We start from the raw sequence: 26172 nt of genomic DNA on the forward strand, positions 1-26172 counted from the left end.
TGGAGGAGCGCCCTGTGACTTAGTGAGAATCAATAAGTTGGCCCATTGCCATCGACTGGCTATTTGCACATTACTCAGGCTTTGTCCCAAATATTTACATAGGGAACAGGATGCTATTTGGGACACACAGAGTGAGGAAACTGAGTGTAGTTAGGGATGAAACATGGTAGGATCTGTAGGGAGTATGCTCTGGAATGACTGCAATTCGACATGGACTTCACAGCAAAATTGTATTTCTATTGTGTACAAAAGTGCAAATGTTTATGTATAGGCCTACTGTAGATTCAGCCTTATAAACCTAGCTAGCTGAGGCTGGATAGATGGAATGTGTTTACACCCGCAGTGATTATGAGTGTGGGCGTGGTATCGCTCTCTACATTCTACTGAACCCCCCTGGAATGTGAATGACCCCTCCCTCCTCCCCTCCCCCTCACCTTCATCAGGTCCACCCCTGTGAGGGCGTTGACGGACACGGGGAGCTCAGCCAATAGGCGGTTAACCTCGCCGGTCACACGACTACCGTCCCCGCTCAGGATAACAATCTCATTGGTCTGGGCCAGGGGTGCCGCCACCTTGCCAGCGATCTGTACCAACACAATGGCACAAACCTTCACCTGGGTGTTCTTCTGAGAGAACTCACCTAACACAGCCTCTAGTTGTCAGATTTAAACCAAATCAAAATGGAAACCCTGAAAACATTAATATTTTTATAAAATCTTCAATTTTTTCATGTCTAATAGCTGACACACACATTATACCAAATGATTGTGTGCAGCTCTATGACAACTCCTCCTTACCACAACACTACGTATAAAGTGTTAAATACCCCTCAGTCCTGACACACTGACCTTAGGCAGGGCCTCTAAGACCAGAGCAGTCTTGGCAGCCTCTCCATAATGCTGGTAGGCCTCAGCCTTCAGCCTCATCTTTTCAGCCTCAGCCTTCCCTATAGCCTCTATGGAACCGGCCTCTGCCTCTCCGATACAACGGATCTTCTCTGCCTCCGCTTGGGCCGTCAGCACCTTCTTCATCCTGTTCAGGGGTTGGCAGGAGGGCATGTAAAAGGTTTAACTCGAACAACATCATTAGATTGCAGACTAGATTTCATTTAACTACAGTATGAACATCTGCTACACACCTAAATCATAGCTATAATTTGGTTTAAACCACATCATTAAGGATCGATCATGGTCCACACACACCAACACAGTCGTAAGGAGGGCACGACAACGTCTCGTCTCCCTCAGGAGGCTGAAAAGATTTGGCATGGGACCTCGGATCCTCAAAATGTTTTACAGCTGCACCATTGAGAGCATCTTGACTGGCTGCATCGCCGTATGGTATAGCAACCGCTTGGCATCCGACCACAAGGCGCTAAAGAGGGTAGTGCGTACCTTAGCTCCCTGCCATCCAGGACCTCTATACCAGGCGGTGTCAGAGGAAGGACCTAAAAATGGTCAGACTCCAGCCACACAAGTCATAGACTTTTTTTCCCCTGCTACCGCAAGGTAAGCGGTACCAATGCACCAAGTCTGGAACCAACAGGACCCTGAACAGCTTCTACCCCCAAGCCATAAGGGGGCGGCAGGTAGCCTAGTGGTTAGAGCATTGGGCCAGTAACTGAAAGGTTGCTAGATTGAATCCCCGAGCTAACAAGGTAAAAATCTGAGTTTGTTCTTAACTGACTTCCCTAGTTAATTTTTTATTTTTTAATATAAATATGACTGTTAACCACACTAGTGTACGCTAGTGTCCCACCTGGCCAACATCCAGTGAAATTGCAGAGCGCCAAATTCAAAAACAGAAATACTCATAAAAATTCATAAAACATACAAGTGCTATACATCGGTTTAAAGATGAACTTCTTGTTAATCCAACCACGGTGTCAGATTTCAAAAAGGCTTTACGGCAAAAGCATACCATGCGATTATCTGTGAACAGCGCCCAGCAGACAAATCATTACAAACAGTTACCTGCCAAGTAGAGGAGTTACACAAGTCTTCATATGGTTGCACTCACAAGAATCCCATTTACTCAATAAATGTTTGTTTTGTTCGATAAAGTCCCACTTTATATCCAAAAACCTCAGTTTTGTTTGGGCATTTTGTTCAGTAATCCACAGGCTCAATCGCAGTCACAACAGTTCGTAGAAACATGTCAATCGATGTTTATAATCAATCCTCAGGTTGTTTTTAGCCTAAATAATCGATAGTATTTCAACCGGACAATAATGTCGTCAATATAAAAGGTAAACAAGAAAGGCGCACTCTCAGTCGCGCGCATGAAAAACCTCTGGGACACTGTAGGGTCCACTCATTCAGAGTGGTCTTACTCTCTAATTTTTCAGAATATAAGCCTGAACCAATTTCTAAAGACTGTTGACATCTAGTGTAAGACATATGAAGTGCAATTTGAGTCCTAAGTCAATGGATACTGTAATGGAATTCAATAGAAAACTACAAACATAAAAAAATCCCACTTCCTGGATGGATTTTTCTCAGGTTTTCGCCTGCCAAATCAGCTCTGTTATACTCACATACATGATTTTAACGGTTTTGGAAACTTGAGTGTTTTCTATCCAAATCTACAAATTATATGCATATACTAGCTTCTGGGCCTGAGTAGCAGGCAGTTTACTTTGGGAACGCTTTTCATCCGGAGGTGAAAATAGTGCCCCCTACCCTAGTGAAGTTAAGTACTTAACCAAATAGCTACCTATCTGCGTTGACCCCTTTTCCACTAACTGTTTTGACTCATCACATACGCTGCTGCTACTGTTTATTATCTGTCACTTTATTCCTAGTTACAGATTTCCCCAGGAACTGTTCACAAGCATAGTCCAGCAGCTCATTGTCTACCATCACCATCACCTGGAGCCAGGGTAATGGACATATTGTCAGCTGTTAACTAGATTCTTAATACACTAAAACATAGTCTGAGCAACATCATCATCTAGTTAGCACTTCAGACAGTGATTATAGGTTATTTCTTAAAATGCCATGTATGCAAATCATACTTAGTTATTTTATTCCCAAAAATGTGGACAAATCTACCTCAATTACCTCGTACCCCTGCACATTGACTCAGTACCTATTGTTTACGAAGCATGTGACAATTCGATTTGATTAGCTACTACTGCAAGTGTGAGATGAAGTTGCCCCTACACACTGATCAGTTTTGTATTTTGGTTAGGATTTTGAAAAGGCTAAGCTTATCCTAGACCTATGTCTGAGTGTAACTTACTTGCTGCATAGACGCTTGAAAGGCAGACACTGTAGGCTCCCGTGGTGGCTTACTCACTTCCTATTTGTATGACACCCTGCGTTGCATCCAGAATTTGAACGAGCATACACACTGTCCTTATTTTCCATGCATTCTGGGAGCGGCTCAGTGATTGGTCACTCACTTCTGTCCCTCGGCCAGCTGTTGCATCTTGTAGGCCTCAGACTCGGCCGGCCTCTTGACCGTGGCGATCAGCTCCTTCTCAGTGCGGTCAATCTCCTTCTCCTCAATGGTGATCTGCTTCTTCCTCTGAACCACCTCGATCTCTATCTCCTCCAGACGGATCTTCTGCTGCTCCTTGGCAGCCTGTAGCTCGTAGGCCAGCTGGGCCTCTGCTTTCTGGGGGGGGAGAAAAGGCAGCGGTGATATTCACCAGGAATGAAATGGAATCCCACGTGCTGAAATGAAAAGGGACTACCTGAACTTGTCCAGGTAGTTCCTTTCCTTTAAAAAATGTTTAGCTTTGGTGTGCACTAATGAATATGACCAGGGTGAATCTCTTATAAAGGATTACCATTTTTTCACATTAGGCGTAGATTTGATGTCATCGATTGACTACTAGGTGAATCTAATCTAGAGCAATGATGCCCATGTCTGATACCTTCGTGTTGACTTCTTGATTGAAAGCAGCCTTCTGCATCTCCAACCCTCTCTTAGAGTCGGCCATCTTGGTATCTGCTTGGAACTTGATGTCCATCATCTCTTTCTTACATTCTGCTTCCTATTGGGGGCACAGACCAGAAGATGAGAAGAGAAGATTCAGTGTAGCAAAGACTAACATGAATACTGAGTGCGATGTACTGCGACGCATTCAGGGAATCTACTTGTTTGCAGTATATTTCTTACCCTGATTCCGGCGTCTCTCTCTGCCTCGGCCACTCCGATGTCTGCGTCTCGCTGTACTGCAGCTGTCTGACTCTTCCCCAAGGAACTCAGGTACTCCACTTTATCATAAACATCCTGACAAGGACAGGGACAAAACACAGAGGCCCTCAGTCATTGTGTGGCAAGTGGTGTCACTTTAAGTGCATAAAGCTATAATAGGATGACTGTGCCCGTCTCTTACCTTGATGGTGAAGCTGAGGATCTCGATGCCCATGCGGCCCACGTCGGGCGCTGCCACCTCCCTCACCAGAGCAGCAAATCTGTCTCTGTCCTGGTAGATCTGCTCCACCGTCAGAGTACCTGGAACACAGAACTGGGGTCAGTGTCTGGCTGGGTCACTAACCATAGACTGATATGTATTCCTCTATCTGAAGTGGTGATTTATTTAAATGAGTTGTACATTGTAAAATTGTTAGTATCCTATATCAGAGTTAAACCAGAGCCTAAGGGTCCGAGTAGTACATGCATACATTATATGGCATATAGAATTTGATTTCCTGAGAACATGTAAAATGGTTTAAAGTTCTATAGCGTGACCTAATAGTAATACTCCTCTGAGACCCAATAGTACTGAGCAGCAGCCCGTGTCTGTCGGAAGGTCCCTACCGAGAATAGAGCGTAAATGACCCTCCAGGGTCTGCAGAATGACACTCTTTATCTCCATCACAGATTTCCCCAGGAACTGTTCACAGGCATAGCCCAGCAGCTCATTGTCTACCATCACCTTCACCTGGAGCCAGGGTAATAGACACATTGTCAGCTGTTAGCCAACTAATTAATACACTGACATCATCTGAGCAACATCAACATAATCTGATTATCACTTCAGACACATAAATACACTGGCTAATCTAGGTGATTATAGGTTATTTCTTAAAATGCCATGTATGCACATTATACTTAGTTATTTTATTCCCTAAAATGTGAACATACTCTGTCTGTAGTTATAAACTCTGCAAAAAAAGAAACGTCCTCTCACTGTCAACTGCGTTTACTTTCAGCAAACTTAACATGTGTAAATATTTGTAGGAACGTAACAAGATTCAACAACTGAGACAAACTGAACAAGTTCCACTGACATGTGACTAACAGAAATTGAAAAATGTGTCCCTGAACAAAGGGGGGGGGGGGTCCAATCGTCCTCGCAGTGGCAGACCACGTGTAACAAGACCTGCACAGGATCGGTACATCCGAACATCACACCTGCGGGACAGGTACAGGATGGCAACAACAACTGCCCGAGTTACACCAGGAACGCACAATCCCTCCATCAGTGCTCAGACTGTCTGCAATAGGCTGAGAGAGGCTGGACTGAGGGCTTGTAGGCCTGTTGTAAGGCAGGTCCTCACCAGACATCACCGGCAACAACGTCGCCTATGGGCACAAACCCACCGTCGCTGGACCAGACAGGACTGGCAAAAAATGCTCTTCTCTGACCAGTTGCGGTTTTGTCTCACCAGGGGTGATGGTCAGATTTGCGTTCATCGTCGAAGGAATGAGCGTTACACCGAGGCCTGTACTCTGGAGCGGGATCGATTTGGAGGTGGAGGGTCCGTCATGGTCTGGGGCAGTGTGTCACAGCATCATTGGACTGAGCTTGTTGGCATTGTAGGCAATCTCAACGCTGTGCGTTACAGGGAAGACATCCTCCTCCCTCATGTGGTACCCTTCCTGCAGGCTCATCCTGACATGACCCTACAGCATGACAATGCCACCAGCCATACTGCTTGTTCTGTGCGTGATTTCCTGCAAGACAGGAATGTCAGTGTTCTGCCATGGCCAGCGAAGAGCCCGGATCTCAATCCCATTGAGCACGTCTGGGACCTGTTGGATCGGAGGGTGAGGGCTAGAGCCATTCCCCACAGAAATGTCCGGGAACTTGCAGGTGCCTTGGTGGAAGAGCGGGGTAACATCTTACAGCAAGAACTGGCAAATCTGGTGCATTCCATGAGGAGGAGATGCACTGCAATACTTAATGCAGCTGGTGGCCACACCAGATACTGACTGTTACTTTTGATTTTGACACCCCCTTTGTTCAGGGACACATTATTCCATTTCTGTTAGTCACGTCTGTGGAACTTGTTCTGTTTATGTTTCAGTTGTTGAATCTTATGTTCATACAAATATTTACACATGTTAAGTTAACTGAAAATAAACAATTGACAGTGAGAGGACGTTTCTTTTTTTGACGAGTTTATAACTACAGACAGAGTACTGTCCTCAAGGCCAAACTCCACTCAGAAAGATATCTTCATACTGAGAACTGCAGTCATTGCTCATGTTGTGGGAATGTTGTGCAAAACAAAACACTGATCTAGGGTGAATCTTAAAATAATTTTCCTTGATTCCTCTCTGCTTGCCTCCTCAAAACATCAGAGGACACGAGAACATTGGAAGAGAAGATCAGAGGAGAAGATGTCCTCCAATACTCTTTGTTTCCATCTGATGTTTTGAAAAGGAGGCAAGGAGACAGGAATCAAAGGAATGTTTTTGAGATTCCACCCTGTTCTTAGTAAGGACTGAGTGAGACAGTTCTGTAATGAACAAGCAGTAGAAATCCTGAATATAACTGAGCCATAAGAAAATGTGTAAACTCTGGCCTGGTGCATATCATCCATGTGAGATATAGTCAAGAGTCTTTTCAGGTTACTAATAAAACAACAGAAGTACTAAAGGTGAGGATAAACCGAGTCAGAGATAAGATATCTTCAGATTGGCCCTATTCAATCAATCATTGAATCAATACTTTTACAGGTAAACAAGTCAATGGCGGTTGTGTTGTCTGCTGCAACTGAAAGGAAAGAGAGTGAGCTGGTCCTGAGGTGAGAAATGTGACTGGACATTGACTCCAATGAGGAATGCATTCAGAAATGGGCTGAGAAGAATCACAGTGTAATAGGAGGGGAGATGGCAATCATTCCTTGAAAACACTGATTACATGACCACAAACAGACAAACAGACAGGCCACCTGACATAGACAGCAGGGGGAGCTATGCCAAGAGAAGGCCAGAACTGAGATGAGGACCCATGCAAATGTGCCCTGGCTCCACCCCCCCTTCAAACACCAAGGTTCCTCCAGCATGCTCTGAAAGGGTGTGCAGCAGTGGAGGCTGCTGAGGGAAGGACAGCTCATAATAATGTCTGGAACGGAGCAAATGGAATGGCATCAAACATATGTGGTCCCGTGTGGCTCAGTTGGTAGAGCATGGTGTTTGCAACGCCAGGGTTGTGGGTTCGATTCCCACGGGGGACCAGTACGGGGAAAACATTTTTTTTTTTTTTTATGTATGAAATGTATGTGTTCACTACTGTAAGTCGCTCTGGATAAGAGCGTCTGCTAAAATGTAAATGTAAAAAAATATGGAAACCATGTTTGATGTATTTGATACCATTCCACCGATTCCACTCCAGCCATTACCACGAGCCTGTCCTCAATTAAGGTGCCACCAACCTCCTGTGGTGGGCAGGGTACATTACAAAATAAAAACCATGAAACTGGAAATATGAGACCAATGATCGGAAATAATACAAATCTATTTCCTGCTTATTTAAACAGCCATTTCCTACTTTTTCACACTCTAAGGCGATAATGACTTTTGTGAGGAACTGCTTTCATTTTTTTTTTTAAATAGATGTTTTATTTCTCTCCCTGACATCTGGTTGAAATGGAAGCATGGTTTACTTTACGGCCGCCCACTTAGGAGTTTGCCAAGAGAAACTGACTCTTCCAGTTTCACAAACATGTGGAAACTCATTTAGATCTCTTAATATTGTAGTAAAAGGTCATATAATATGAGAAATATGAGTGTGTTTAAGGTCAAAGGAAGGTGGGTATATCCACTTTCCATTATCCAAATCTGCACTGTCCCAACTCAAACCATTACTTTGAGCTGGGACAGTCTCATTCAAATACAATGTCAAAGACTGCAAAACTTCAGTCGCCACATAACTCCCGTTACCATAGAAACCAGGACAGGAGGCTTGTATAGGCTCGTCCAATCAGATAGAGACCTGATGATGGACCTTGTTAGAGAAGTTCATCGTTAAAGCTCCCTCTGCATCAGTGACAGTGGGCTCATTGTAGTCAAGCCCACTGGATAGACTAGGAAACTAAGAAAAGGGAACATCACACAACTTGCACTGGGTTAGAAGTAATGGAATTGGTTGTAATGAATTACAAATTACAGACCAGATTAGTCGTAAATAAGACTGAAATGTCCAGTGAGAACGAATAAATAAAATCTAAAGTAATAAAGTAAATTGCAGGAACACTTGAACTTGTATACTCACATTGAATTAACAGTAGCTAGTTACATACATAACTAAATTTGATTAGCTCACATTTTCAATTAAACCAATTGTCACATCTGCTCCCGCTCTTCCCTCCCCTGGCGCTTGATGCATCATGCACTTCTGCCATCAATTATGCACACCTGCCTTCCCTCGTCACGCGCTTCAGCGATATTGTACTCACCTATCATCTGTTTATTACCTCCCATATATTTGTCAGTTTCCCTGCTCTGTTCCCTGCTGATGCATTGATTGTTTTTTGTCTTTGTTTTCTTGTATGCTGACGCTGTTTCTGTCTCGTTCCTTATTAAATGTTTGACTCCCCATGTGACAGAATGCATCAGCCATCACACAAAGCATCGGGGAGTATTGGCGTTCCGGTTGGTATGGTGACATCGGCTCTGGGTCGCCACCAATGGAACCGGGGGTGCCTAGCCAGCTCGTTGAGCTTCCACGCTCTAGCTGGCTCGAGAGCTTTCCTTGCCCCGGTTGGCTCGCATGGCGCCCATCCCACGTCAGGCCTCAGCCGGATCGTCAGTTCTTGTTCGCCCAGCCGGTCCAGGAGTTTTTTTTGTTTTGTTGGTGACGTTGGGGAGGATTCTGCCGCCGATGGAACTGGGGGTGCCTAAGCCAGCCTGTCAGGCTTCCACGCCCTGGCTGGCTCGAGAGGTTTCCTTGCCTCGGTTGGCTCGGCGGCTTCCCATCCCACATCACTCTCCACCGGATCATCGGGCTCCCTCTCTGCAGCGAGATCGACAGGCGTCTTGCCTCAGTCGGATTGTCTGGCTTCCATGCCTCAGCCGGCTCGCACGCTTCTGCCGGTTCGTTGGGCTCCCACGCCCCAACCGGCTTGCCCAGAGCCCATGTCTCGGCCGGTTCGCCCAGGTGGGACGCCGGGTGGCGCCCCTAGAGGGGGGGGGTACTGTCATGCCTGCTCCCGCTCTTACCTCCGCTGGCGCTTGAGGGCACCAGGCTGCCCTGCATCACGCACTCCTGCCATCAATTACGCACACCTGCCTTCCCTCGTCACACGCTTCAGCAATATTGGACTCACCTGGACTCACTTATCTGTTTATTACCTCCCCTATATTTGCCAGGTTCCCTGCTGATGCATTGATTGTTCCTTGTATGTTGACGCTGTTCCTGTCTCGTTCCATGTCCGTTATTTATTAAATGTTTGACTCCCCGTACCTGCTTCGTCTCTCCAGCGTCAATCCATGTGACAGGAATTTTAATAAAACTTTCACTGCAGATTGACACTAGGGGGGTTAACACAATTAAATCAGGATTTTAACACATAAAAGGTTACAAAAAGTTAATGACTGTAAAAATAAGGAATGTAAATGTTTGGATGCAAAAGAAACATGTCAGGCTTTATTCTTCTTCCCTGTACCCCTTTAAGGAAGACACCATTCAAGTCAGAAATGTCTGTCTGGACTGTTTCTGCCTTGATAGGAGGGTCAGTCATTCTCCACAAACAGCTAGCTCAACCTGATATTCATGGACATTAGATTGATCACTATAATTCCTGCTTGAGCAATATAGGGTGTATTTAGTAATAGACATGGACATTACATTTTAGCAAGGAGAAGAAAAAAAAAGTTGAATCTGTAACAAACCCTGTTTGTAAAGTACTGTATCCAACCAGGGATGTGAGACTACACACTATGGTGTTTACTCCATATTTACACTTTACCACAGACAAACATTTCACCATTTCACTTTACACAGGCCTTCTTGTTTAGTGTAAAGCAAACAGGGTCTGAAATAACTAAACCCTTGCAACAGATTCTGACTAAAGAGAGTACAGCTACGACCAGAAGTTACTTTTTTGTAGCAGGCTAGGAGAATTTACACAGCAGGTTGGGATAATTAACGTGTCAGGTTAGGAGACTTAGGATAAGGTTAGTAAAAGGGTTAAGGTTAGCTGAAATGCTCTCCTAACCTGCTACGAAAAGTCACTTCCGGTCATAGTTGTACTCGCTCTAGTCACAACCTTTGCAATGAAGAAACATATATCTCCATTTTGGGAAATTGTGGTGACTTGGCATATTTGTAGTTGTATACATAAGATTGCAACTCTGGATTATAGTTAATAATATTAGAATATTAAAAATAATGAAATGTAATAATTGATGGAGGCAATTCTTCTGGTGTGACTTCTATCAGGAGAATGATTGACCCTCAGTCATGGCTATGGCACCAGTCCCCCTTGGGGGTGCTGGGGGGTAGGGGAGAAGGGAGGCATAGGAGGGGAGGGAGGGGATGGGGTTAACTTGAGCTGAGAGGCATTCCAGTCCATTCCCAGAAGGTAGACGTGGTACAGTAGGTAGGTGTTTTACCTGTGCCACCCCAGTGACAGTAATAGCTACACCCTCCGCTGTTTCTACATCCTCACACTTGGGCTGCAGGGTCATAATCTCAAGGGTTATCCTGTGGAGAACGTGGAGAAAATAAAACATATATATTGGCATGTTCTGGAGGGAAGGGAGAGAAAATGAAGAGGGGGGTAAAATAAATAACATTCACCCAAGGCCTCCTCCAGGGCAGTGACAACAGGATGTAATTGAATTCTTTTTTTCTGGAGTGCAAAATATCATTAGGTTCCCAATATAGATGTGATGTGCATCGAATCCCCACATTGAAATAAATATCAAGTCATGTAAACTTGTGTTTATCAACAGTGTAATAGCTAGCAACGGTGGGACACTTCTTTGCATCCCTTTCTCAGAGCATGCATTATGGGGACCCTGTTGCCAAAGCCCATAGGAGTGAGTTAACAAACAGACGTTAGCCGTGTAGCAAAGCCCATAGAACAGTTTAACAGACAGCTGACTCTCTCTCCCTTCCACTGCAGAGGGAGAGAACAACGTGACATGAAGATGGAAAAACAAAGACACACAGTAGTTAGCCAGTTAGTCCAAACGTTTGTTTGCCTCTGACGTTTGTTTTGTTCTTGACCAGTGCACCAGTCACTGCCTGACTGTCTTGTCTTTTGTGTCTTTGTGGTCTTTTCAAGGCTATGTGAAGCATTACCTGAGCAACCCCTGTCACATCCAGGGGGACACCCTCCAAGGTTTCGATATTCTCACAGCGACAGAGGATGGTCATTATCTCCAGAGACATCCTAGGCGGGCAGGCAGGCGGTAGGATAGTAGGAATAGGAGAGGCAGGACAGTGAATATAGTACACTTATAACAGCTGTTAGGGATGTCAGTAACGAAGGGTCAGGGGTGAGAGGAGAGGAGAGGGAAGACTCTAGAAGACACTTTAGGAGACCTACGCCATAGCCTACCATAGACTAGATTCTACAGCAGGGATCATCAACTAGATTCAGCCACTGGCCGATTTCTTCTTGTGCGGATGGTCAAGGGGCCGGAACATAATTACCAATAATTTGTACACTGCAAATTGATCGCAAGAAGCCCAAACACATATAATATTTGACAAAAACAATCATTTCAAATCTCGCTTACAGTTTTTATACATTCACATATATCTGTCTATTATGCGTGGGAATACTTTGGAACATATTTCCAAAATTAAAATGACTTGGAGCTGATTTCCTGGTGTTTAGTCTTTTATGTCCAACAATAAATTTAAAAAATGCAATAATTAAAAATATATTTATAATAATTTCGGCGGTGCCATATAAAATTACCTGCGGGCCGAAATCGGCCCGTGGGCTGCCAGTTGGGGAACCCTGCTCTACAGCAAAAAGGAACCATTGTGTAGCCTAACCTCCAGAGGCTGAGGCAGAGAGCTTCAGATGGAACCGAAATGTCTCCAGTCTATCAATGATCTAATATGCTGGTGTTTACATTACAAGCACAAACACAGCACAGCCAGTCAGTTCTCTTCACAACACAACGGACAGCAACTACTAGGACAAACGGCAGAAGTCACGGGGAAGGATTGGATTGGTCAGCATAGCAGTCACACAGCAGCATTCTTAACCCACATCTGAGTTTAAGGCACTAAAGGCACTAGAGATTACTCAAGAATGCCTCTACACACTGCAAGACCCTAATGACAATCTCTACTGCTTAGTTGAGGCTCGGTTAACAAGTATTGTCAACAAAACAATTGACTGAGTCACAATACAAATGTGAATATTCACACCAAAATTTTTCCACTGCTCTTTCACACACTTGAGAGCTATGCATACTATATGCATATGAGCTGTATACAACATGGCTAATAACACTAACATCAAATCAATTTTAGACACACTGACTGACAGAGCTAAATGTGCATTTAGAAGCTGGCTGAGTCCTCAGAAGCTCCCCATCAACAAGGACGTGGCTTTCAGCTTCAATGTTCAAGTCTGAGACAGAGTCAGGGGATGGGCTGGCTGCAACATCACTCCCCCAGGCCTCCCAGGCTCCTTCTCTTTCTGTGTTAAGAGAGAAGTGGATCAATGACTCATTGGGCCAGAGACACCAACAAGATTACTGCATCACTAACGGGAAGTGGCTCGGAGGCTGGGAGCTTTAGTTAACCCATTCAGGGCCCACCCTATTCTCCAGTCTGTAATGGCTACTAGCTAATGCAGGCGGGGCTGGCTCAAACAAACACTGTACCAGAGAAAAACTATACGCAGATACGCCATTTCATTTATTTATTTAATCATCCAAAATTATAGGAAAGTGTGACTAAAATATTTAGATCTCATGAGGTTTATTGGAAATAGGAGAGGTCCAACTAGAGGCTGGGGATGTCTACTATTAGCCTGATCCCAAATCGGATTGTGCTGTAAAGACAACTCCTATGGTCGTTGTTGTTATGCCAAACAGCACAAACCGATCAAGGACCAGGCCAGACTAGTATATCTTCTTTCTTAAAAGAACACCATGGGCAACAAACACTTGAGCCATCCCATGCCTCTACTTAACTATATTTAGAGCCCTAATGGCAGATATCCTAGCAACTACTAGATAAAATAACTTGTCTTTATAGTATGAGCCAGAGCCATATACAAAGTGTACAAAACAGCTGCTTTGCAATTGTTAACGCACTCAAACCAGTGCGCCTGGCACCTACTACCATTGCCTGTTCAAAGGCACTTAAATCTTTTGTCTTGCCCATTCACCCTCTAAATGGCACACATACACAATCCATGTCTCAATAATCTCAAAGCTTAAAAATCCTTCTTTAACCTGTCTCCTCCCCTTCATCTACATTGATTGTGGATTTAACAAGTTATATCAATACGGGATCATATTTTTCACCTGGATTCACCTGTCTATGTCATGTTCCTAATGTTTTGTGAGTAGCGCAGTGGTCTAAGGCACTGCATCGCAGTGCTAGCGCCGTCACTACAGACACCCTGGTTCGAATCCAGGCTGTATCACAACCGGCCGTGATTGGGAGTCCCATTGGGCGGTGCATAATTGGCCTAGCGTTGTCCGGGTTTGGATGGTGTAGGTCATCATTGTAAATAAGAATTTGTTATTAACTGACTTGCTTAGTTAATTTTCTTTTAATATATAGAGAGTTAGGCCAATGTGGTTGAGCGTTCCGGGAGCACCACTTTCTCCTCCATAGCCGTTGCTAAGTAATAATTAACGCTTCCGCTGTCATGCCTACGCCCGCTCGAGGGCGCCAGGCTGCCCTTCATTACGCACACCTGTCACCATCATTACGTGCAGCAGCGCTCATTGGACTCACCTGGACTCCTTCCCTTTGTTGATTGCCCTGTCTATAACTGTCTGCTCCCCCGTTTGTTCCCGTGTCGGTATTTATGTTGTTATGTGTTCATGTCCAGATGCTGTCCTGTCCTGTTTCATGTCCGTATTTCATTAATGTTCACTCCCTCTACCTGCTTCTCGTCTCTACCAGCATCGATTCTTACATCCGCGTTGTGCTGTTTATTTCTGATAGTTTTCTAAACCTATGAAGATGTCCAGTGAAAGCAGATATGCAATTTGTTGACACTAAAACACAGTCAAGACTTGGATACACATGATCCTGAAGGCTATTCAATAAAAACGTCTGTTAAATTCGCTGCTCTGTTTTGCTTGTTTACAGCGGGTAATTTCATAAGGAACTGTCATAGGCGCTCTCGTATTGTTACATCAGCAACATTTCTAGAATAAACTTCTATATGGGCGCTAACATGGCGCCATTCTAAAACCTGACCTAACTCTCTATATATACACAGTGCATTCGGAAAGTGTTCAGACCCCTTGACTTTTCCCACATTTTGTTAGGTTACAGCCTTATTTTAAAATTGATTAAATTGTTTTATCCCTCATCAATCTACACACAATAACCCATAACGAGAAAGCACATTTTGTTTTGCAAATGTATATATAAAAAAACATTGGAAATATCACATTTACATAAGTATTCAGACCCTTTACTCAGTACTTCGTTGAAGAACCTTTGGCAGCGATTACAACCTCGACTCTTCTTGGGTATGACGCTAAAAGCTTGGCACACCTGTATTTGGGGAGTTTCTCCCATTCTTCTCTGCAGATCCTCTCAAGCTCTGTCAGGTTGAATGGGGAGCGTTGCTGCACAGTTATTTTCAGGTCTCTCCAGAGATGTTTGATTGGGTTCATGTCCGGGCTCTGGTTGGGCCACTCAAGGACATTCAGAGACTTGTCCCGAAGCCACTCCTGAGTTGTTTTGGCTGTGTGCTTAGAGTTGTTGTCCTGTTGGAAGGTGAACCTTCACCCCAGTCTGAGGTTCTGAGTGCATTGGAACAGGTTTTTATCAAGGATCTCACTGTACTTTGCTCCGTTCATCTTTGCCTCAACCCTGACTAGTCTCCCAGTCCCTGCCACTGAAAAACATCCCCACAACATGAGGCTGCCACCACCATGCTTCACCGTAGGGATGGTGCCAGGTTTCCTCCAGACATGACGCTTGGCATTCAGGCCAAAGTGTTCAATCTGGTTTCTCATGGTCTGAGAATCTTTAGGTGCCTTTTGGCAAACTCCAAGTGGGCTGTCATGTACCTTTTTACTGAGGAGTGGCTTCTGTCTGACCACTATCATAAAGGCCTGATTGGTGTAGTGTTGCAGAGATGGTTGTTCTCCCATCTCCACAGAGGAACTCCAGAGCTCTGTCAGAGTGACCATCGGGTTCTTGGCCACCTCCCTTCTCCCCCGACTGCTCAGTTTGGCCGGGCGGCCAGCTCTAGGAAGACACTTGGTGGTTCCAAACTTATTCCATTTAAGAATGATGGAGGCCCCTGTGTTCTTGGAGACCAATGCTGCAGACATTTTTTGGTAGATCTGTGCCTTGACACAATCCTGTCTCAGAGCTCTACAGACAATTCCTTCGACCTCATGGCTTGGTTTTTGCTCTGACATGCACTGTCAACTGTGGGACCTTATATAGACAGGTGTGTCCCTTTCTAAATCGTGTCCAATCAATTTAATTTACCACATGTGGACTCCAATCAAGTTGAAGAAACATCTCAAGGATGATCAATGGAAACAGGATGCACCCGAGCTCAAATTTGAGTCTCATAGCAAAGGGTCTGAATACTTATGTAAATAACGTATTTCTGTTTTGTATTTTTAATACATTTGCTAACATTTCAAAAACTGTTTTTGTTTTGTCATTATGGGTTATTGTGTGCAGATTGCTGAGGATTTTTATTTATTTAATCCATTGTAGAATAAGGCTGAAACGTAAACGTAAATGTGGAAAAAGTCAAGGGGTCTGAATACTTTCCGAAGGCACTATATATATATATATATATATATAGCATGAGCTATATAGCTAGTTAGGAACATAGAGTGAGGAATTAGAATACTAGAATGGACATGAACCGTGCAAAGGTCAACCATGTTGGTCAGGGAGTTGGTCAACCCTGGTTTTCCAGTGCTGTCATAAGATATTGTGTAAAACAATGAATGTGAAGAATTTATCTGCACTGTATGTGTGTTAGCTAGCCAACCAGTTTTAGAGGAATGATTTCATAAATGTGTGAAATTAACTGCCAATACACCGACATTCCATTCAAACAATGCAGTCAATCCACAGCCATACACTGGCTCAAATCAGTCGATGATAGGACTTAGACAAGTTGTAAATGCAATGGTATAGTGTATCATATAATAGCACTCACAGCTTTCCAAGATCACAAAATCTGAGACATTTATGGTCTATTTAAATATATTGAGGCTAAAACCTGTTTTTACAATTATATGACAATATTTTAGGTTGACTATAATTCCATTACACAACTTATGATACATCACATGCCTTACGTTTATTTTCCTGCATAGGTAAAATAAGGATTATGCCTCTACTGCACTTCATTCCAATTAGACTGGATTTGGATTTCTCCCTGACGGATATGGTTGCTACTTTCACCCCATTCTGAAACTGAGGGTTCATAGTCCCTCTAGTAATTTAATAGGATCGCTATGGTTAAGACATCATCCCCAAGACACAGCAGGGCTGAGAGAGACATGGTGAGTTGAACACCAGGCAAGGCAGATTAGCATGGCAGACATGAAGTTAGATCTCTCTCTCTCTCTCTCTCTCTCTCTCTCTCTCTCTCTCTCTCTCTCTCTCTCTCTCTCTCTCTCTCTCTCTCTCTCTCTCTCTCTCTCTCTCTCTCTCTCTCTCTCTCTCTCTCTCTCTCTCTCTCTCTCTCTCTCTCTCTCTCTCTCTCTCTCTCTCTCTCTCTCTCTCTCTCTCTCTCTCTCTCTCTCTCTCTCTCTCTCTCTCTCTCTCTCTCTCTCTCTCTCTCTCTCTCTCTCTCTCTCTCTCTCTCTCTCTCTCTCTCTCTCTCTCTCTCTCTCTCTCTCTCTCTCTCTCTCTCTCTCTCTCTCTCTCTCTCTCTCTCTCTCTCTCTCTCTCTCTCTCTCTCTCTCTCTCTCTCTCTCTCTCTCTCTCTCTCTCTCTCTCTCTCTCTCTCTCTCTCTCTCTGCTGACAGCAAGGTTGTGTTTGAGAGCAGCTGACTTGCTAACTGTGACACGTTGTTTACACACAGTAAACACTACACTGCAAACCACATAACAATAACAAACTGCTTATTTCCTTTGTGTGGGTAAAGAGACTAGGTCTAATATTTAATGAAGATTGTAACTATGTTTAAATGTGTGGTGTAAATGTGAGGATGAGTGGGTACAGTTTTAAATATGGTGTTAATACTGATTTTGATGTTTAAAAATATAAACAGACAAATCTATCTGCCATCCAACAGTAGGCCTAAATGGTTTGTTTCAGAGGTAAAGTCTGGATGTTAGGGCAGTGATTGTATAATTCCCCAAACTGTACTTAAACCCTCTGAATGGGTTACACCCTGTTCTTACCTCTGGATGTCTGAGATGAGCCACCAGGCCCAGGACCAGCCTCCCACCACGTAGGTCTTCTCATCGGAGCCACAGCAACCACCTGTGAGCCAGCACAGGCAACATGAGCATCACATTGTAACCACTATCACTGATAACGCCATAGAAATAGTACTGTATTCTATTTCTATGGAATGACAATCAGTGGCATTGCACCACTGACAGTATCATCAACATTAGAGTATTACACTATTAGACCACAGTAAACCAGACCAGTATAATGGTATCAGACCACAGTTTGAAGAGCTGAGGTCCCAGAGAGCAGTAGGTGGTGTAGTGGTTAGGAAACTGGGTCAGTGACTCCATCTCCTGTCTATGTAAGTGCATTCGGAAAGTATTCAGACCCCTTAACGTTTTCCAAATTTTGTTACCTTATTCTAAAATGTATTAAATTGTTTTTCCCCCTCATCAATCTACACACAATACCCCATAATGACAAATCAAAAACAGGTTTATAGAAATGTTTGCAAATTCATTACAAGTAAAAAACATAAATATAACATTACACAAGTATTCAGACTTTTTACTCAGTACTTTGTTGAAGCACCTTTGGCAGCGATTACAGTCTCGAGAGTCTTGGGTATGACGCTAAAAGCTTTCTAACATTTTGTAATTTTCAGTTTGAATACTGTCACTAAAAAGCCACAGTAATCCTTACAAAAAGTAGCTGTTTGATATTTCACCGTAACATTTTGGAATGTTCATTCAAATCATTCAACTGAAATTGTTTCTCTGGCAACATGTTCGCTGTTGAAAGGTGGATGAGGAAGGAAGATGGCGGACTGAACGAATTTATGTAGATGGTGGGTGTGCGTTTATCTTTTTATTTGTTATGTTTGGGAAAGTTGAGTGAGTAATGAAATGGTTGCATATCCCAGAACCAATGTATTGCTGTGAGCCGGGGTATGAGAGGGCTTTCAATGTTGTTCAGATGATGGATATACTTTTATATTGAATTATACGTCTTATTTATTTATTGTCCTATCATGGTGTAAGTTTTAAAATAAATTATACATTTTATTTATTGTCCTATCATGGGGAACTCAATTTTTAAAATAAATTATATCTAATTATTTATTTATGATCCTAATTTAATGGTACGGTCAACAACCCTATGCCTTAGACACCCACCTGAATGACCCAGATACTAAGGAGAAGTCCCTAACTGTTTTATGTGCCTGCTGTAAGCGGTCTCTATGCAGCCAAAATGCGGTCAGACCAAGAGCAGCACTGCCCCCTCAAGATTCTGAGCCTGCTTGGCAGGGTTGGTCCTGCAAAGCCAAAGCCCCCTAAATGGAGAGCATATTCTCAAAGCTGCTGATGAGAACCTTGACGACCATGTACCTAGCCGGTGGGGATTCCGGTGGGGTGCCCCCACCCAGGCAGTGGCAGTGCTGGCAACACTAGCTGCAGTAACCCATGGGGAGGGGAGGTCACATGGACATTCAGAGAGAGGGTATATTACTGTGACCCTGGTGGCACAAAATCAAAAGTCTGACTGCATGGAGATGCTTGGGAATATGGTCAATACGGGTGACCGTATTGTGGGTGTTTCAGGGAAAAGGTGTACATTTGACCTCCATCATCTAGGATGTGACAATGGTTAATAAAATCTCTCAATTTCTACCCCTTTTTTTGCGCGGTCTTGCAGGCCTTCTAATGCAGCTGCAACTGTAAATGCATTTGTAAATCAAGACCTTTCTTGAGTTGGGCTCTGGGATGGTGCAACTGTTGAGAATGTGAGCTTATGGTTGTGTGGGGGGAAAGGGTTGAGTGTGTGTGGGTGTATGTGTGTATCCCACAACTGTTGCAAAGGAGTAAAAGATGTTAGGGACAATAGAGGATGATCCACAGCTATATATAATACAAATCGAGGTGAGGGCGATGGAAATGCATTTGGCAATTGATTTACTTCAATTCGGTAAATGGCACTGTGTGCTCTTTTCGAAGGATGGATCCCAGTCTGTTCAGGGCTATGGGATACGGGGGATCGGGGGTGGTCTGCCGGGCATTGGGATGACAACCCAACTAGGAATGAGGAAGGCTTTTAGCGGGTGGAATAGGAAGATCATTGTGTTTCTTCCAAAAACAACAAAGACACCCATTTTATTTTATGTGGCTCTCAAACTGGAAGAAAATTCTCAACAATCATTTTTACAGGCTAAATTCCTGTCCAATCATTCAAAATGGTTAAATTTCCGTTTCATTACAAGGGTTCTATTTCTTGCTGTAAAATGGGTGTCTTTGTGTTGTCAAATAATATTTGACGCCGATGCTACGCTATAGGACTATTTTGCTAGCACAGACTGGAATATGTTCCGGGATTCATCCAATGGCATTGAGGAGTATACCACCTCAGTCATTGGCTTCATCAATAAGTGCACCGGCGACGTCATCCCTTAGGTGACCGTACGTACATATCCCAACCAGAAGCCATTGATTACAGGCAACATCCGCATCGAGCTAAAGGCTAGAGCTGCTGATTTCAAGGAGCGGGACACTAATCCAGACACTTACAAGAAATCCAGCTATCCCCTCAGACGAACCATCAAACAAGCAAAGTGTCAAAACAGGATTAAGATTGAATCCTATTACACTGGCTTTGATGCTCGTCGGATGTGGCAGGGCTTGAAAACTATTACGGACTACAAAGGGAAACCCAAATGTGAGCTGCCCAATGACGTGAGCCTACCAGACGAGCTAAATGCCTTTTATGCTCGCTTTGAGGCAAACAACATTGAAGCATGCATGAGAGCATCAGCTGTTCTGGATGACTGTGTGATAACGCTCTCGGTAGCCGATGTGAGCAAGACCTTTAAACAGGTCAACATTCACAAAGTTGCGGGGCCAGACGGATTACCTGGACGTGTACTCAAAGCATGTGGGAACCAACTGGCAAGTGTCTTCACTGACATTTTCAATCTCTCCCTGACCGAGTTTGTAATACCTACATGTTTCAAGCAGACCACCATAGGAAGCGAAGGTAACCTGCCTAAATGATTACCGCCCCGCAGCACTCACGTCAGTAGCCATGAAGTGCTTTGAAAGGCTGGTCATGGCTCACAACAGCATCCTACCTGATATCCCTAGACCCACTCCAATTCGCATACCGCCCCAACAGATAATGCAATCTCAATCGGACTCCACACTGCCCTTTCCCACCAGGACAAAAGGAACACCTATGTGACAATGCTTTTCATTGACTACAGCTCAGCGTTCAACACCCTAGTGCCCACGAAGCTCATCACTAAGCTAAAGACCCTAGGACTAAACACCTCCCTCTGCAACTGGATCCTGGACTTCCTGACGGGCCGCCCCAAGGTGGTAAGGGTAGGCAACAACACGTCTGCCACGCTGATCCTCAACACTGGGGCCCCTCAGGGGTGTGTACTTAGTCCCCTCCTGTACTCCTTGTTCACCCACGACTGCGTGGCCAAACACGACTCCAACACCATCATTAAGTTTGCTGACGACACAACAGTGGTAGGCCTGATCACCGACAACGATGAGACAGCCTACATGGAGGAGGTCAGAGAACTGGCAGTGTGGTGCGAGGACAACACAACCTCTTCCTCAATGTGAGCAAGACAAAGGAGATGATCACGGACTACAGGAGAAGGCGGGCCGAACAGGCCCCCATTAACATTTACGGGGCTGTAGTGGAACGGGTCGAGGGTTAAGTTCCTTGGTGTTCACATCACCAACAAACTATCATGGTCCAAACACACCAAGGCAGTCGTGAAGAGGGCACGACAAAACCTTTTCCCCCTCAGGAGACTGAAAAGATTTGGCATAGGTCCCAGATCCTCCAAAAGTTCTACAGCTGCACCATCGGGAGCATCCTGACCGGTTGCATCACCGCCTGGTATGACAACTGCACGGCATCTGACCATAAGGCGCTACAGAGGGTAGTGCGAACAGCCCAGTACATCACTGGGGCCAAGCTTCCTGCCATCCATGACCTATAATAGGCGTGTCAGAGGAAAGCCCATCAAATTGTCAGAGACTCCAGTCATCCAAGTCATAGACTGTTTTCTCTGCTACCGCACTGCAAGCAGTACCGGAGCGCCATGTCTAGGACCAAAAGGCTCCTTAACAGCTTCTACCCCCAAGCCATAAGACTGCTGAACAATTAATCAAATGGCCACCGGACTATTTACATTGCCTGCCCCCCCCACCCCACCCCCCACACCATTGGCTTTGTACACTGCTGCTACTCGCTGTTTATTATCTATGCATAGTCATTTCAACCCTACCTACATGTACAAATTACCTCAACTAACCTGTACCCCCACACACTGACTTGGTACCGGTACCCCCTGTATATAGCTTCGTTACTGTTCTTTTATTGTGTTACTTTTGTATTATTTTTTACTTTAGTTTATTTGGTAATTATTTTCTTAACTCTTCTTGAACTGAAATGTTGGTTAAGGGCTTGAAAGTATGCATTTCACAGTAAGGTCTACACTTCTTGTATTCGGCGCATGTGACAAATAAAATTTGATTTGATAATGTATTGGGCCTTTAGCCTAAACCTCATTGCTACAGAACTGTATTGAACTGGTTAATGTTGCATAGGCTTACGTTGTTTAAGTCATGATTAAAAATCTTAGCTTGCATTTTGACTCAAAAGTGATCTTGGTCAGTGAACAGTGATTTAAAGCAAAGCAGTTTTAAAGTACAGTTGAAGTCGGAAGTTTACATACACCTTAGCCAAAGACAATTACACTCAGTTTCACAATTCCTGACATTTAATCCTTGTAAAAAGTCCCTGTTCTAGGTCAGTTGGGATCACCACTTTACTTTAAGAATGTGAAATGTCAGAATAATAGTAGAGAGAATGATTTATTTCAGCTTTTATTTCTTTCATCACATTTCCAGTGAGTCAGACGTTTACATACACTCAATTAGTATTTGGTAGCATTGCCTTTAAATTGTTTAACTAGGGTCAAACATTTTGGGTAGCCTTCCACAAGCTTCCCATAAACTCAAAAGGACAGACAGTGTAAATAAATTGGGTGAAATCGGGCCCATTCCTCCTGACAGAGCTGGTGTAACTGAGTCAGGTTGGTTGGCCTCCTTGCTCGCACACACTTTCAGTTCTGCCCACAAATTTTCTATAGGATTGAGGTCAGAGCTTTGTGATGGCCACTCCAATACCTTGCCTTTGTTGTCCTTAAGCCATTTTGCCACAACTTTGGAAGTATGCTTGGGGTCATTGTCCATTTGGAAGAACCATTTGCGACCAAGCTTTAACTTCCTGACTGATGTCTTGAGATGTTGCTTCAATATATCCACATAATTGTCCTTCATGATGCCATCCATTTTGTGAAGTGCACCAGTCCCTCCTGCAGCAAAGCACCCCCACATAACATGATGCTGCCACCCCCGTGCTTCACGGTTGGGATGGTGTTCTTGGGCTTGCAAGCCTCCCCCTTTTTCCTCCACACATAACAATGGTCATTATAGCCAAACAGTTCTATCAGACCAGAGGACATTTGTCCAAAAAGTACAACCTTTGTTCCCATATGCAGTTGCAAACCGTAATCTGGCTTTTTTATGGCGGTTTTGGAGCTGTAGCTTGTTCCTTGCTGAGTGGCCTTTCCGGTTATGTCGATGTAGGACTTGTTTTACTGTGGATATAGATACTTTTGTACCCGTTTCCTCCAGCATCTTCACAAGGTCCTTTGCTGTTGTTCTGGGATTGATTTGCACTTTTCACACCAAAGTACGTTCATCTCTAGGAGACAGAATGCATCTCCTTCCTGAGCAGTTTGACGGCTGCATGGTCCCATGGTGTTTATACTTGCGTACTATTGTTTGTACAGATGAACGTGGTACATTCAGGCGTTTGGAAATTGCTCCCAAAGATGAACCAGACTTGTGGAGGTCTACAATATTTTTTCTGAGGTCTTGGCTGATTTCTTTAGATTTTCCCATGATGTCAAGCAAAGAGGCACTGAGTTTGAAGGTAGGCCTCGAAATACATCCACAGGTACACCTCCAATTGACTCAAATGATGTCAATTAGCCTATCAGAAGCTTGACATAATTTTCTGGAATTTTCCAAGCTGTTTAAAGGCATAGTCAACTTAGTGTATGTAAACTTCTGACTCACTGGAATTGTGATACAGTGAATTATAAGTGAAATAATCTCTCTGTAAACAATTGTTGGAAAAATGACTTGTGTCATGCACAAAGTAGATGTCCTAACCGACTTGCCAAAACTATAGTTCGTTGACAAGAAATTTGCGGAATGGTTGAAAAACGAGTTTTAATGGCTTCAACCTAAGTGTATGTAAACTTCCGACTTCAACTGTATGTATGGTTTTGAAAAACGTTATAGTAGTGGTAGTGTCTGCAGTTGTAATGTGATGACTGGTTACAGTTGAAAAAGTAGGTAGATGAAAAGTTAGGATAGCCTGAACATTTGAAAATTGGTTTGCTGTATCTCGCTTGAAAGGTTCAAGAATTACTGTTGGTTATTTTATGCAAATGTTCTCAAATGTATTTAGTTATTGTTTATTAAAAAAATTAACAATTTGATAGCCTGAATGTTTTAAAGTTGGTCTTGTAGCTTAAAGGACCAAGGAGCAGGACCATTTTCAATTGCTACCTCTGTATTCCTATAGTTCTCATTCAAACCCATGTTCATTTATGCACATGTTAAATGGTTACAGTAAAAAAAAAAAAAAAAGACAATATATAGTTTAAAAAAATATATATATTGGGCAAGCAATCTACAGTGGCTTGCGAAAGTATTCAACCCCGTTGGCATTTTTCCTATTTTGATGCATTACAACCTGGAATTAAAATAGACTTTACGGGGGTTTGTGTCATTTGATTTACACAACATGCCTATCACTTTGAAGATGCAACATATTTTTGTGTGTAACAAACAAGAAATAAGACAAAAAACAGAAAACTTGAGCGTGCATATCTATTCACCCCCCCAAAGTCAATACTTTGAAGAGCCACCTTTTACAGTAATTACATGTGTACGTCTCTTGGGATATGTCTATAAGCTTGGCACATCTAGCCACTGGGATTTTTGCCCATTAATTAAGGCAAAACTGCTCCAGCTCCTTCAAGTTGGATGGGTTCCGCTGGTGTACAGAAATATTTAAGTCATACCACAGATTCTCAATTGGATTGAGGACTGGGCTTTGACTAGGCCATTCCAAGACATTTAAATGTTTCCCCTTAAACCACTCAAGTGTTGCTTTAGCAGTATGCTTAGGGTCATTGTCCTGCTGGAAGGTGAACCTCTGTCCCAGTCTCAAATCTCTGGAGTCTGACTTATTGGGAGACTGGTCAAAATGGCGACAGTTCGTAGAAAGTTGGGAAAATGTGTTAATGCAGTTAATAAAATAACTGTATCCTTAGAGCCGTAGTGGATATTTTTGTTACGTTGCCAAATTTAAATAGCAGAGAAGTAGACAAAAATGTCATACTTGCTAACCTTTTGTCTAACTTGTTCGTAAAGTGGTCAAAAGTTGATGCTGTTACTTAAACAGCTGTAATGTTTGATTGTACCAGATGATTCTGTGATTATTTCAGATTTGAATAGCAGAGAAGTAGAAGAAGATCTCTGTTGGAGACCCCTGGTTTACACGTTATAAAGTTTGAATGCCGTTTCTAGCTTAAACGGTATAAGAGGTGTTGTGTGCGGAAGAAGAATAATTAGACGTATGACGAAGATTTAAAGTTGGGAAGTCCTATCTAAATACAATTGCACCATTAACTAACCCTACACCTACATTCTACAATTTTTTTTTAAACACCCCATTCCACTACTTTGACCCTAACTGACAGCCTGGGAGGACAGGACTCTTCCGTTCAACACACCTTGTAAATCTTCTGCAGTAAAACCTTGTACACCCAAGTACTTCTCTGCAGCTGCCACCACAATGTCTATTTTCTGTGATTTACGTACCCTTTCTGCGTTACAGTTGATAACCATGGCATTGAATGCTAAGAAACCAACCTTACTGAAGCACAAATTTGTATCACTCTGTATTGGCCTAGGTCTACCCTTGAATCATCATCCTCTACTCTCTTCACTGCCTCAGCAAATTACACCTTCTGTTCTACTCTGACCCTGGCAACCTCAACCTGTCTCTCGCACCAGGCACTTCTGATCCACAGCAATTTTGGCACCCCCACAATTGACAGTTTTTTTCCACCGATACTACAAATTCCTTTGTGCCATGCCCTCTGCACACTTCTCACAATCTCCCTCCAACACACTGCTGCAATATGACCATAAGCTTGGCATCTGAAACGCCTTAGTGGGTTTGGCACAAAAGCTCTCACGGGATAACTGACATATCCTAACATGAGTTTCAAAACTCAAAAGGGCAGACAGTGTCTTCTCAGTTTCACCACGCTTGC

The 26172-nt window shown here is 43.6% G+C and overlaps 1 protein-coding gene across 5 annotated transcripts in view; it reads right to left on the reverse strand.

Moving 5' to 3' along the window:
• flt2 (Flotillin-2a) overlaps nt 1–26172 on the reverse strand; it is a 40630-nt gene that overhangs the window by 1079 nt on the left and 13379 nt on the right. For 3 of the 5 annotated variants that reach the window (XM_014197066.2, XM_014197065.2, NM_001140036.1), the window contains 9 exon segments: nt 17741–17822; nt 10801–10891; nt 4774–4897; nt 4349–4467; nt 4129–4242; nt 3884–4003; nt 3407–3621; nt 849–1032; nt 435–584 (listed from right to left, as the gene is read on the reverse strand). In XM_014197066.2, coding sequence (XP_014052541.1) covers nt 435–584; nt 849–1032; nt 3407–3621; nt 3884–4003; nt 4129–4242; nt 4349–4467; nt 4774–4897; nt 10801–10891; nt 17741–17822 — 1199 coding nt within the window. 5 annotated transcript variants of the gene reach the window in all.

The sequence above is a fragment of the Salmo salar genome, chromosome ssa04, assembly GCF_905237065.1.
Source record: "Salmo salar chromosome ssa04, Ssal_v3.1, whole genome shotgun sequence".
Lineage (NCBI taxonomy): Eukaryota > Metazoa > Chordata > Actinopteri > Salmoniformes > Salmonidae > Salmo > Salmo salar.